At 31.7% G+C, this 13,422-nt stretch overlaps 2 protein-coding genes across 4 annotated transcripts in view; both read left to right on the forward strand.

Moving 5' to 3' along the window:
- The window catches only part of LOC104265760, a 9,203-nt gene extending 2,034 nt beyond the window's left edge, over positions 1 to 7,169 (forward strand). For both annotated transcript variants that reach the window (XM_026834427.1, XM_026834428.1), the window contains 15 exons: positions 293 to 418; positions 488 to 649; positions 834 to 905; positions 962 to 1,202; positions 1,510 to 1,694; positions 2,068 to 2,142; positions 2,925 to 3,113; positions 3,177 to 3,248; positions 3,421 to 3,609; positions 3,669 to 3,740; positions 4,079 to 4,297; positions 4,612 to 4,680; positions 4,902 to 5,099; positions 5,272 to 5,343; positions 6,329 to 7,169. In XM_026834427.1, coding sequence (XP_026690228.1) covers positions 293 to 418; positions 488 to 649; positions 834 to 905; positions 962 to 1,202; positions 1,510 to 1,694; positions 2,068 to 2,142; positions 2,925 to 3,113; positions 3,177 to 3,248; positions 3,421 to 3,609; positions 3,669 to 3,740; positions 4,079 to 4,297; positions 4,612 to 4,680; positions 4,902 to 5,099; positions 5,272 to 5,343; positions 6,329 to 6,718 — 2,331 coding nt within the window. In that variant the 3' untranslated portion in view covers positions 6,719 to 7,169. The remainder of the gene's footprint in view (positions 1 to 292; positions 419 to 487; positions 650 to 833; positions 906 to 961; positions 1,203 to 1,509; positions 1,695 to 2,067; positions 2,143 to 2,924; positions 3,114 to 3,176; positions 3,249 to 3,420; positions 3,610 to 3,668; positions 3,741 to 4,078; positions 4,298 to 4,611; positions 4,681 to 4,901; positions 5,100 to 5,271; positions 5,344 to 6,328) is intronic.
- Positions 7,170 to 8,100: 931 nt separating this feature from the next.
- Positions 8,101 to 13,422, forward strand: part of LOC100182466 (heparan sulfate 2-O-sulfotransferase 1-like) — a 6,682-nt gene continuing 1,360 nt past the window's right edge. Inside the window, exons 1-7 of one of the 2 annotated variants that reach the window (XM_009860322.3) lie at positions 8,105 to 9,412; positions 9,879 to 9,943; positions 10,340 to 10,501; positions 10,822 to 11,043; positions 11,280 to 11,377; positions 11,843 to 12,000; positions 12,239 to 12,481. In XM_009860322.3, coding sequence (XP_009858624.1) covers positions 9,286 to 9,412; positions 9,879 to 9,943; positions 10,340 to 10,501; positions 10,822 to 11,043; positions 11,280 to 11,377; positions 11,843 to 12,000; positions 12,239 to 12,481 — 1,075 coding nt within the window. In that variant the 5' untranslated portion in view covers positions 8,105 to 9,285. Of the gene's footprint in view, positions 9,413 to 9,878; positions 9,944 to 10,339; positions 10,502 to 10,821; positions 11,044 to 11,279; positions 11,378 to 11,842; positions 12,001 to 12,238; positions 12,482 to 13,422 lie in introns of both variants that reach the window. The other variant, XM_009860323.3, reaches the window with a different exon arrangement.

Below are 13,422 nucleotides of genomic sequence, written 5' to 3' on the forward strand. Positions count from 1 at the left end.
ATGGTAACTCGAAGCTGGCATGAGGTGTTAAACTCATGTGATAACAACTATCGTTTTACGGCCATGCGAGGATAAAGTAAGTTACATTCATTCATGGCTGATAATTTGGACAACCCATTGATGACCACTGGGTTGGAGCAATTGCCGTTAAGTGTCTTGCTCTTGCCCAAGGACACATACGCCCACAATGGTAGCAACGACGAGCCTTGAACCCATTACCTCTGGGTTAGAAGCAGGCGCGCTAACCACTCTGTCATTGCGCCTATAGCATAATTGTTATGTATTTTTGCAGCCATCGAAAGGGTTAAAAAAACGCGAACTGGTGAACATATTCCACTGGAAAGGAGGAGCTAAAGCTGATACAACTGGAATTCATATCACTAATAAACCATTCATGTTGGAAAATGATAAGGGAGAAGTGAGAAGAGAGTATTTTTTATAATACTTTTATAAAAATATTATTTAACATCTTCGTTTGTTTTGTTAGACAGTTGCTGTGTTTTTAATCGACACTCAAGGTTCTTTTGACCAGGAAATGACCGCAAGTCAATCCTCATTTATTGCTTCACTGAGTACTTACCTTAGTTCTGTGCAAATCTACAACCTACCAATGGGAATAATAAACGAAATTGATTTGCAACATTTAGAGGTTGCTTTTTAATTTGATTTGGTTTACAATTTTTTAAAATTTGATTTGATTTACAACAACCAAAGTGAAAAAAACAGTGAGGTACCCTTTTACTTTAATAAGATTTTCCATATGAATTGTCTGTGTATACAAAGGTGTGTTTTGCCTTGAGTTAATAATGCTTATATAATTTAATCTTTTTAAGATTTTTCTAAATCATGCCCGTACCATCATGAAGTCTGACCAAAACGACACTGCTGACACATGTCAATTTCAAGTAAGGGATTGATAAATATCTCATAACATATGTTTACAGGTTTTGATACTTTTCAGAGTCTGATATTTCTGTTGAGAAATTGGCAAATAACAGATTATAAACCTGGTAGTGAGGGAGGAATGGAATACTGGCGTGAAGTGTTAAGTGTGGAAAATAAAAAGATGAAAGAGGAAAACAAAGTTGTACGAGAGAAGATAACTCAAAGTTTTGCTGATGTTCGATGTCATCTGTTGCCACATCCTGGAATGAAAGTTACAAAACAAACGGATAGTGATTCTGACAAACTTAAACTGTCAGGTAACTTAAAATAATTGCTATGGTGAGTTTTATAACGATGAGAAAGTTGTTTGTGTTACAATTATAACATTGGTTTGGTCGGGGACGCTGCTTTAACGGCCAATCACAGGGCCTTACTGTTTTACTCCGCTATAAGCTGCACTAAATACGACTCAACTATAACATGTAATTTAATAATTAGCAGTCTAAAAACGAGAGGCATTAAAATATACTCTTAGCCGTTACACTGTTTTTTATAAAACTACGCATTATAATAGTAACGATATATTTATTGTATTATAGTAATGTTATATTCACAATAATACAGATCTGGAGGAGGATTTTCTTGATGCAGGCGATGATCTTGCCAAGTGTTTGTTCTCAAAAGACAAGTTGATCGTGAAGCAATTCAACGGGGAACCTTGTACTGGAGAACTCCTTATTCAGTGTATAGAGGACTTTAAAAGAAGAGTTGAAAGTGGTAAAATACCCAAAGTAAACACAATATTAAAGGTATACAACTAAAATATCTTATAGCTTTATAGACTTGGTTTACTGTTTGGTTTACCTTATCTGAGCTTGTTATTTACTAGTTAATATTTATTTTCCTTGCATATTAAGGTAACTTTAAATGTTATAATATGTATGTTCTGCCCACATACCTTAAGCCTTTGTTCTCATGTGTAATTGGCATTGTAAAGGAATCATTTTTTATCCTTAAGTGACCATTGGGTAAAGTGTCTTGCTTAAGGCCATACATGTCCACATTGGTGGCCACATGAAGCTTCAAATCCCTATAACTGCTGTGCCACAAACTGGCTGTATCTATAGCATTTACCTTAGGATCATAGTAAATATTTGGGGGTAATAATTTTATGTTTAACAGAATAATGAAATTGTAGAATTTCATGAAAAGATTTCAGAAATTGAATTACATTATGAACAAAACATGGCACAAAAGGTAACAAAAAGTGTTTCAACATTTTATTTATACCTCCTTCCTATATGGTCAAAGACTCAATAGTCCTTGTTGGAGGACCTAGGATTTAGTTTATAGTGGCCCTCTACTCTAACTCCCAGACTACTTATATATACACAAGCAGTGGCGCAGCCAAAAAAATAAGGGGGGTTTTAATCAAAAAATTGTCAATTTTTTTTTTAATTTTAATTTTTTTTTGGTTTATAAGAGGGGCGTCGCGACCCCCTAAACCTCCCTGACTGCGCCACTGTACACAAGTATGTATGAACAAATGTTATTTATTTATTTATTTATTCGGGTGTGGCAGGGCAAGGAAAGTACTTGTTTATAATTTTTCTTTCTATATGGGGGACAGTTTAAACATTTGTAAAGGACCATTTTTTGAACAATTACCAATAACTGTAGGCTACGCCTATGTTACTAGTGAAGGTGGTTTGGTCCGTGATGCTGCTTTATTGGCCAATTGCGGGGCTTGTCTGTCGTGGTCTACTGTAAGCTGACTAAATATGACTTAACTACAAAAATGTCTAAATTAAAAAAGGCAGTCTAAATGTATATTTATAAATGCATACATGTTGGTGCCCACACAAAAGGAACTGTATAGTTAAAAGCTATGTAGGTGTCAATCAAATTCTAACGTTAATTCTCTGACATTACACCTGTTAGTAACGATATCTAGCATTGAAGGCAGTATCCTTTGGTTACCATGCATGCACCTGACCCCAAGCCACTGCACCAGTTTATTTTACTTACATTAACAATAGATCAATGACAAATACGTTGGTTCTGTGATGTTGGAGCAGCTGCATGAAAAATTATTGAAAAAAGCGTTGGAGCAATTTGAAAAGTATAATAAGTTTGCTAAGGCTGAAAGCTTGGCTTATCAAAAGCGAATGGAGCACTTTTTGGAAACTGCCTATAAAGCATTTCAGCATGAAAACAATTCCAGAAAGGTACGTTGACTTGTTGTATTATTTAGTATGAATTAAAGAATTATAACACATATTTACCTATAGGAGAAGGAAAAAAATTTCATAGTTGAAAAAGCACATGGTGCTGGAATTGTGTGTCTAAAAGAAATGGAAAAGGTAGTTTAAATATTACATTTTTAAGTTTTAAAGTTTTTAAAAGTGCCTGTGGCTGGAAAGAAGTACAAAAAGTGCAAATGCTTAGTGTACTGCAACATGGTAAAAGGGGCTAATAAAATAATAATACAAAAAAAAATAATATATTTACTAATTAAACCTTTTATTTAAATAGATTGCAAATGGACAATATTTGGAGGATGTTAGTGCAGCAAGAGAAAAAGGCGAAAGCAAAGCAAAGGAAGATTTTGAAAAATCTACCAGTAAGTGCAACATAGACTTGGTGAAGGAATGTGAAAGTGACCTGAATTCAGCTATTCAATCGAGCCACAAAGACTTTGAAGAAAAAAATGCCAAACATCTGGTAAACTTATATTATCACACATGTCAGGTCATCTACACAGGCAAATTTTTTTCTTACAGGAAATTCTTGATGCAAAATTAGAAGAGCTATGTCATGAATGTATGTTGTGTTACAAAGATGAGATTGATAAGGTAACTGTTCAAATGCATAAAAAAAATCAGTTTTATAAGTATACATGAATGAATGAATTTTAAATATCTCTTGCGTAACGTTACCATGTATGTTAGTTTCTATCTTTATATGAGAGTTTATAATGGCCACTTGATTATTACAAATTACTAGACGTCTACCAACATTGGTGGCAAAATTAAACTTTCAAACCAGTAACATTTGGTTGGGAGACAAGTGAATAACCACTGTGCCATGTCAAGAAACTTGACCTGGTTAAAACTGTATTTAATTTACTCCAACAGGTAGGGTTCAATTTAAAATACTGTGGTTGCCAGGTTTGACAATTTTTGGTTTACAGTTGGTTCAAAGAAACGTAGGAGATACAGAACTAGAGAGTGCACATCAAGATGCATCAGCACAAGCAATCGAAAAATTTAAGGAATCTGAGATTGGTAAAGGATTGCAACGTAAAGAGGAAAAATTGCAATCTTTGGAAAACAAATTAAAGGATTCTCTTCTAAAATATAAGAATGATAGAGAACTGCAAAAGCCTGAAGAAAATAAACAGCTTATACAGGTATTTTTCATAGTTCATTTATACTTAATTATATTAGATTGGTTTATAACCACTGATATTGCTTGCTTATTGCTTGTACATCTTCTAATATTCCTATATATTGTGAAAGTATTTTTCCATGGCTAGTCCAAAAACAACACTGTGACCTTTTTTTTTATTTTAAAACCGGTTTTATGGAGTGAAAACAGATTTTCAATATATTTTATCAACAAAACAGGATAAGTTAAACCTATGAAATGTCAAGTTTAGTCCAGATGTGTGTAGTTAAATAATATGTCCCTACTAAGTATGTTAAACCAAATCTCTTTTTGCAGATAAAAAAAGAAGAAGAAATATTTATAAGAGTCAACAGTGCATTATCAAAACAGGCTGTAGTACTTAAGGTAAAGTTACAAATGACACCATACTTTTCCATCAGATCTCACATGACACATAGATATCATAAAAAATAATAATATCTTATTTTTTGGTAAGTTAAAATATTAAAACAACAAGTTTGGCACAAAAGTCAGTCCACTAGGATGACCCACAGAAACAAAAATCAAGCTTTTATTCTATAGTTCGCTTTGTATTGTAGAACTTTACACTAGCTTTATTTTTCAAGCAAGCTACAAATAAATATATGGAAGAATGGGAATTTAATAAAGTTATAACAAGATGGGAGCAACAATCAATGGGAAAATTCAATGATATTGAAAATGCAGTATCACCTGATGATGCACTTGATGAGGCTAAAAAGAGATTTGAACAAGAAATTAAACGAATAGTTATTGAAGGAAAAAGAAACAATAATATGATAAAGGTAAAACTAGGGTTAATAAGTAGAATTAAAATTTACTTTGATTGGGTCATCTGGTATAAACTTTAATAACGTAGTTTTAGTTTATATTTTTATACTCTCTTCTGTTTTTGGCAAGATTTAGATCAGTCATCCTTTGACGTTTAATACACATTTTTATTATTCTAAACAACAGAACAAAATCGAGGGAAGACTTAATGTATTTTATGAAGAATTATCATCTGATTACATAAAGGAAGTAAATAAGGTATTTATAAATTAAATGCACTTCTAACATAAAAAAGTTGTTTTATTTTCAAAATATAACACAGGTGTTCTGTTTCACACACCTCATGTTAACAAGATACCACACATGTAGCTTAGGGTGTAATTTTTTTTGGATTTTTTCTTGAATGAATAACTGCCAATTTTGGCAACCCATTAGGGTCCACTAAGTTAAAGACATGAGTGCCAACCACTGTGCTACAGGACTACATTTGTTTATAACTATAGATGGTTTAGAATTAAATACTAACAGATTAAACTTTTTAAAAGGTACAAAGCTAGTTTTTTTCACATTTACAATTATAGCTTTTTTTTTAGAATTTTAACAATTTTGGGGAAACAAACGAATACTAATAATTCAACCAATAATAAATAAAGTGCTAAATTAATCAGATATTACACATTTATTTGTAGATGGGGTGTTGGGCAGCTGTATATGTAAAAAATATGCCAAAGTAATATTTTAGCAGTGGGCTATCTTAGAAGTTATTCAGGTTAATCACTAATATATACACAGGATTTGATTTCAGTAAAAATTTCGACCGGCCATAAAAATTTAATAAAGCATTCAATTTTTAGTAAAGTGGGGAGGATGGAAAACCTTTTATTTTATTTTATTGTTTCATTTGGTATTAAACCAAGAACCTTATGAAACCGTATTCTCACAATTCCCATAGATCGTTTATCATCGTTGTTAATTGTTTAAAACACAATTAGCTAAAGGTGTCCCGTCTTCCCCACCCTACTTTAAACAACTTGCAGCTTTCTGTATTTATAAAGATTTTGTAAATGTTTACTTTGGTTTGTATATAAATATCGTGCCTGTGTTAAGCTGTGTAATTAAAATAATTATAGTTTTTTTTATAGAGAGGTTTATGGTGTTGTTGTTTTTCTGACATTTAACAGTCTGACATTTAACATAGAAACATCACGCTACTTGTACCATTACCAAACCTAATATTACGTAGGCAGCTAAAATCGCAAATGATGTAACTTTAAAAAAGCTGCATGGGATGATCAAAGAATTTGTAATTAAAGAAGTAAGAAATGCCATTCCCTATGAAAGTTTACAACAAGATGTAATCAACACTGTCGAAGAAAGACTAGAGGAACTTAAAGCAGATATGGATGAGGGTAGGACCACCTTAAAAACTTCAATAGAAATATCCATTGGCGCCACGGCTGGCTTATCAATTGGTATGATTTTGGGTCCTGTTGGTGCCTCTGTTGGTGCAGGGATTGGTGCTGCAGCAGTTGCAGCATATGGTGTGGTAAAAAACATGAAGGCCCTTAACGATGTTGATGTTTCCCACTTTCATTCCATTACCTACTTGAAATCTGAAATACTTGATAATTAGTTTTTTTTCTTTATTGGTTCATTAGGTTGGATATAATAACCTATACAGTATTACTCCTGTGGTTATTTGAATATTAATTATTATGTTACTTAAACATTTGAACCTTTTCATAAATTAGAAACAACTCGCGTGCGCTCTTAATTTAAAATACCTATTGTTTACTTATTTTTATGCAAATACTATTATTTACAGATAACTAATTGTTTTATATTTTGATTAGTCAGTTTCCACTGCGCAATAGCTTATTTTCAAGTAGTCTTGAATTTATGATGCACATACTTTATTAGCAATCGTAGATTTGCCTCATACTTGTACAAGTATGAAATATCGCTATTGTAATGTTAGATTGCTTTATTATTACCAACTGTATATAGTTACAGGGTTTTATATATATATTTTGCGATCAAAGTTCCTTATTCAAGCTGAATAAATTGCAATCATTGGATTAAAACCTATTTACAGCTCCACAACAAAAATATTCCTAGATTTTATTCCGTGGTTGATTATAGGCAAAAAATTAATTGAAATTGCTGCTTGAGGACAAAACATACATACATAATTATAAATTTATTAGAAAGAACAGACAAGAAACAAAGTAACAGTGCTAAGGATTTGTTCCATTTAAGTCTAAATAAATATTTCTAACTTTGGCAACAAGAGGTTGTAGTATAAGGTACGTCAGTCACTATAGAACAGTGTAGCGGTTGACTGCGCTTGAGCTTCGATTTAATGACATAATTTATCAAAATTTAACTTAATAAAGATTGAATATTAAAGAGTTGTGTTACATAATCTAAAATATATGTCCGACTAGGCGAACATCGAACTCTGGGCATTATAATCTGATTCCACTGGCTTTAACTAGTGTAAATTTACAATATACAAATGAGTTTCATCCCATTATATTGAGCTATTTATTGTAATTGTTTTTTTACTATACTAACAAACACAACAAATCCAATGTATGCACTGGTTTGGTTTGCAAGTTTTCTTAACTTATTAATAATTAAATGAACTATTGTTATACGCGACACGGCTGTTTAATATTTAATCTTTATGCATTAAGTAAATTTGGGTCCACTATAATAGTAAATCTGTGGTCGAAGGACATCCGCTACAATGCTAATTGTGATACGTGCTTATTCATTAGAGGTGTGTTCTCTTTTGTTATTAATAAAACTATATTCTGCAGAAACGGAAGTTTCGTTTTTGACGCGTTTTAAAATGGGTCTCCCAGATATACCAAATTTAAAATTTAAAAAGAACAAAAAGACGATATACCTAATTATTAATTTGAAAAGAACAAAAACTGTTCGACGAAAAACAATATACACGGCCATTAACGTACCCCAAAAGTATCTGTGGGTCATTAACGTGCCCAATAATGCGATAGCCACTTTGTTTGGAACATGCGAAGTACCGTATTTTAGTTTTGCCCTACAGCCTACAACGATGCCGTATGTTTTAATATCGACGTTGATTCGTCTTGAAATTGGCCCGACTATCGTGGGTGACGAACATTCTGACGTTGCCCTTATGAAAGAACTTGGCGCGACTTTACACCACCGAGCAGGAAACCCATTTAAAGAATGGAGTGTCGAGGATCCTCCGCGTATCGTTCTTGATAAGCTTGAAGTTCTTGGTTATAAATTAGTTGGAACTACTGGAATTGGACAGACTGCTATCTGGACACTTCATAAACCTACCAGTTAGCTTTAACATATAAGAATGTGAATGTTATAATAATTGGACTGCCTCGGTTTGTATACATGATACTGTGTTTCTTAGTATAGTATCAGACTATCAGTATATTCTGTGCTGTTCGTGTATATTAGGCTCACAAATAGGTGGTAACCGTTTTACAACAGCCAAATGTAGCAACCAACCACTAACTTGTATAACTATTAGCCCCCTGCCTCCCAACTACCAACCTCAAACACTTTCCACCAGCCTAATCTGTAATTTACAAGAGGTTTAAGATTGTTCATAAGCAATATGCAGTGGTTATTGTGTTTCTTTTAGTTTATTATAATATCTACTGGTTTCCAATTTCAATTTTGTTTAGGGGATTGTAATGGTTTTATGTGTGCAATGTATGTATTTTTTTATAAATGTAACATACTCTACAGATAATTACAGATATTAATTGTGGTTTAGTTTTTGTCTTTTAGGCAATCATTAGATACCGCTACAGTATAATTTTAGCTGAAACTCTCTTACTGCCTCTTTAGTGTTTATGTAATCGTTCTGCATGCTAATTTTAATTTAATCAGTTTGTTATTATGTTCATATTTGAAAGACATACTAAGTAGAAGATTAGATATAACAAAACTATCTATAACAGTTTTATGCACTACTGATTAAGATGCAAAAATTAACACACATCAATAATCAACTTAGTAGTCTGTTTCAAGTACTGTTTTAGAAATACATGCTTAAATCAACAACAAGTTTATATTTTCTGTTTTTCATACTATGTGTGCAATGATATTTACCAAATGCAATTATTTTAATTCAGTAGACGTTGCAGTAGGGTTAGAAAAGTAACTTTGCTGCTTTTCTAAATTATGCGAATGCTGCGTCATTTCATTATGACGAAGCATCGAAATCTTGTAACTTGCGTTGCTCTTGTGGGGTTCCTATTCATATATGTGGAACTTCGATTAAGTCAGCTACACAAAACTGAAATAAAAGGTTTTATAATGTTTTTTTGTCATACGCTTTTAAACTTAACTTACTATAGCTAGGCCTATATGATATAAGTTGTAATATATATACATATTTAAATTTACTCTATATATAGTCTATTATATTCAAATTATACTATTGACTAATCACTTCGGAAGTAGAATAAAATGTTTGCAAGCCTGTCATTACGGTTGGCATTTGGACCATCCCGTGTTTGATTTACTATTACTATGTGTAGAGATTTTAAACCTGAAAGTCAATGTTAATACTTTTTTTTTGGTGGAGGTAATGAATTAACCAGATGGGTCACTTTTGAGTATAGGCCTATTCCACGCACCCTAAATCTAAGGTTACTGTAAAACATTGGTTGATAGTTAATAGTTATAGCATCAATATGTCTATGTACTGTAGTGTTATTGTATAGCTAGCTTTTGTTAATTCCATGAAATAATATTTGCTAATATTTTTGCAGAAGTGAAATCTGTACAAGAACCACAAAGAGTAAATTCACCTTTGGGTTTTTATACAGAAACTGAGGTAAATATACTATTAGAACTAGCTTATTAAGTTTAATGCAACTTAGTTCCCTTTAACTCTTTTTTGGTGTGCTATTTTAGGTGTAAATTACTGTTGATCACTGTGCAACAGAATAAGCCTAACACTGCTTTTTAGAATATACACAGAATATTACATGGTGTGAAATTTCGTCAAATTAGCTTGGTAATTTTCTATGTAAGTATATAGATATATTCTTTAAAAAATATACATAGAAAATTACATACATAATTCTGTCATATTAGCTTGCTTGTGCCAGCATTAATATGGTAGGTGAACTAATTTAACTCTCTCCCACAGTGAATAGATGCTGTGTAATTTTAATTAACAATTCAATATATTCTATTTGCTTACTATTAAACCAGCATTTTATTTCAGAAATTTGATTCAAATCTACCAATTATTTTGTACAATCGAGTTCCGAAGACCGGCAGTACTTCATTTTCAAATCTTGTATATGATTTAACAAAGACAAATAAAATGTATTGTCTGCATCTGAATATTACAAGGAACAGTTTGAAGATACCAATTGGTGACCAGGTACGATGTGCTTAAAAACATACTATCATAAAATATAGATGTTCACTTTGTTAAATTTTTGGTTTGCTTAATTTACTAACAGGCAATTCTGAGTTTAATGGCCACATTGTTTAACCAATTCATGCATGTTATAATTTTTGGGTTGTTTTGCTGTAAATTCTTTCCGTTCATTTTCTAAATTTAGGAAAAATAATCTTTGTTAAATAATTTGTGGTTGGTTTGTTTTATAAATTAAAATAAATATTTAAATAGTATTTTGATAGAAAATATGAATAAGTTTAAAAATGTTATATTATAAAACCTCTTACAATTTTTTACAGTACAATCTTGCACTAAACATGACAACTTGGGTGGAAAGGCGCCCCGCTTTATATCACGGTCACTTCGGTTATTTCTCATTTGCTCAGTTTGGTTTTCCTGATCCAATGTACATCAATATCTTAAGAGAGCCACTTGACAGACTGCTCTCATTTTATTACTTTATACGATATGGAGATGACTTTAGAAAAGGATTGAAGCGAACTAAACAAGGAGATAAAACAGTTAGTAAACTTTAGACAAACAAATATAGTTGTTACTATGTTTTCTCCTTGGCTCAAAGCTATAGAAATTATTTTTTAAATGAATTATCAGCATTCTTGTATTTGCATTTTACATAATAATCTGTACCTATTACTTAATTGTAGGTGTAATTATGTTTAACCCTCAGCTCATGGCAATGAAAATGGATTTTTTTTAATGGATATTCAGTATTTATGTAATAGTGCATTCCATACAGACTTTTGATGAGTGTGTAGCTCAAAATGGACATGATTGTCAACCTCGTGCATTATGGTTACAAATCCCAATGATGTGCGGTCAAAGTGCTGAATGCTGGTATGTGTATTGCTCAATAATGTTTCAGTGATGCTTTTTCCTCTAAAAACTTAGCATGCCTCATGTGGTTACACATTACAGAATTCTTTAACTAAATAACCCCAAAATTACTATTTAGATTACTTACCTCCCAGTTTGAGTAGCATTTTTTAAAATTATGATTGTACTTTTTTTTAATTACTGTAAAATTTTTTTTAATTTTTTAGCATACAGCACTTAGCTATACTTTTCTTCAAAAATACCTTCTTTGGTTTGGTAATGTAGAGGGGTTAATTGTTAATTGTTCTGTAAAGCAATATTTGACAAAATTAACATAGACGCACGTGGTTGCACTATTCTGTAAAAATACTACAAGATTTTTTAAAAATTTCTACAACACAGAACTACACAGGTTTTAAAAATTAACAGGATTACAGAGTTTTTAAAAATACTGTGGTATTTTTATAAGTTAACTTTTTTATTCAGGAAAGTTGGCAGCCAGTGGGCCTTACAACAAGCGAAAGAAAATTTGGTGAATCGATATGCATTGGTTGGTGTGACAGAACAACTGGAAGATTTTGTTGTTGTCCTTGAAGCAATACAACCGCGCATTTTTAATGGAATTATTAACAAGTTTCGCACAGGTATATTGTTATGAGGCGTTTTTGCAGTCAAATTTATTATGAATAAATGGCGCCATAGCACTTATGAGTTACCATGTATTTAACTTTAGAGTGATGAATTTTTTTTGTATGGCTGAAATTGAATTAGCACTTTGGTGACCACTGGGCTGGAACAACGATTCTTTGGTTAATTATAGCAGCAAGCGTCAAATCTTGTTATGAAAGCACTCCTAAACAGTCAAAACTCTCTAAATTTTAGGTTCAAAGTCTCACATTCGTAACACAATCCACAAAGAACCACCATCTGAAGCTACGCTGGCTGCCATGAAAAACACAAAAACTTACAGAATGGAGAGAGAATTTTATGATTTTGCTGTTCGCCAGTTTGAGCATATAAAGCGGTATTCTACTTTTAAAGATGAAACCGGTACCTTGCAACCTTTGTACGGACAATATCATTATGAAAAAATCTTTGGTCCAACTGGTAACATGGATCGAAAACATTAAAATTTAAAAGCAGTATTCAAATTATAAAAATAAAACTAGTACCTTGCAGCGTTTGTACGAACAATATCACTAAGAAAAAAATCTTTTCTTTTTGTCCAAGCGGTAACATTGATTGAAAATATTAAAGATTTTTGAAAATATTTATTTTTATTTTTTATTTTGGTACCTATACTGCTTGTGTTATTATGCAACACGGCAGGTACCTCCTGCAAATCTATAGATTGCACTGAATTTTGAAAATATTTAATTTTATGTTTTATTTTGGTACTTATACTGCTTGTGTTATTATGCAACACGGCAGGTACTGCCTGTAAATCTATAGATCGCTTCGTTCTATTTGTAGTTCCAATGGTTCAATTAAAAAACAGTACATACTAACGAAATAAATTTAACAAGTTTTTTTAATTTAGTGCTCATTTATAAAGCTGTGCTTTTATAAAATTCTTTTCTGTATTTAGTTGTCTTGGATCAATTAAAAAACAAAACATACATACTAACTAAATAAGTCTAAACAGCATGTTTTTTTTTCAATTTAGTGCTCATTTATAAAGCTGTGCTTTTATAAAATTCTTTTCTGTATTTAGTTGTCTTGGATTAATTGAAAAACAATACATACATACTAACTAAATAAGTCTAAACAGCATGTTTTTTTTTCAATTTAGTGCTCATTTATAAAGCTGTGCTTTTATAAAATTCTTTTCTGTACTTATTTGTCTTAGTAATGACAGTATTATACTTTAAACCTATTTTTACTGTAAGTTGACTAATACTTGATTCTCCAAACTTCTCTTTATCCTATTCTATACATGACAGGACACAAATTCAGATGCTTTATGTAGAATACAAGCGAATAAAATATGTACGAGAATGTGGTCTGGTTTATTCTTGGTAATAAATATCTGTTAGTATTATTGTCTAGTACAGCTATACCTTTAA

The sequence above is a fragment of the Ciona intestinalis genome, chromosome 5 (genome assembly GCF_000224145.3).
Source record: "Ciona intestinalis chromosome 5, KH, whole genome shotgun sequence".
NCBI lineage: Eukaryota > Metazoa > Chordata > Ascidiacea > Phlebobranchia > Cionidae > Ciona > Ciona intestinalis.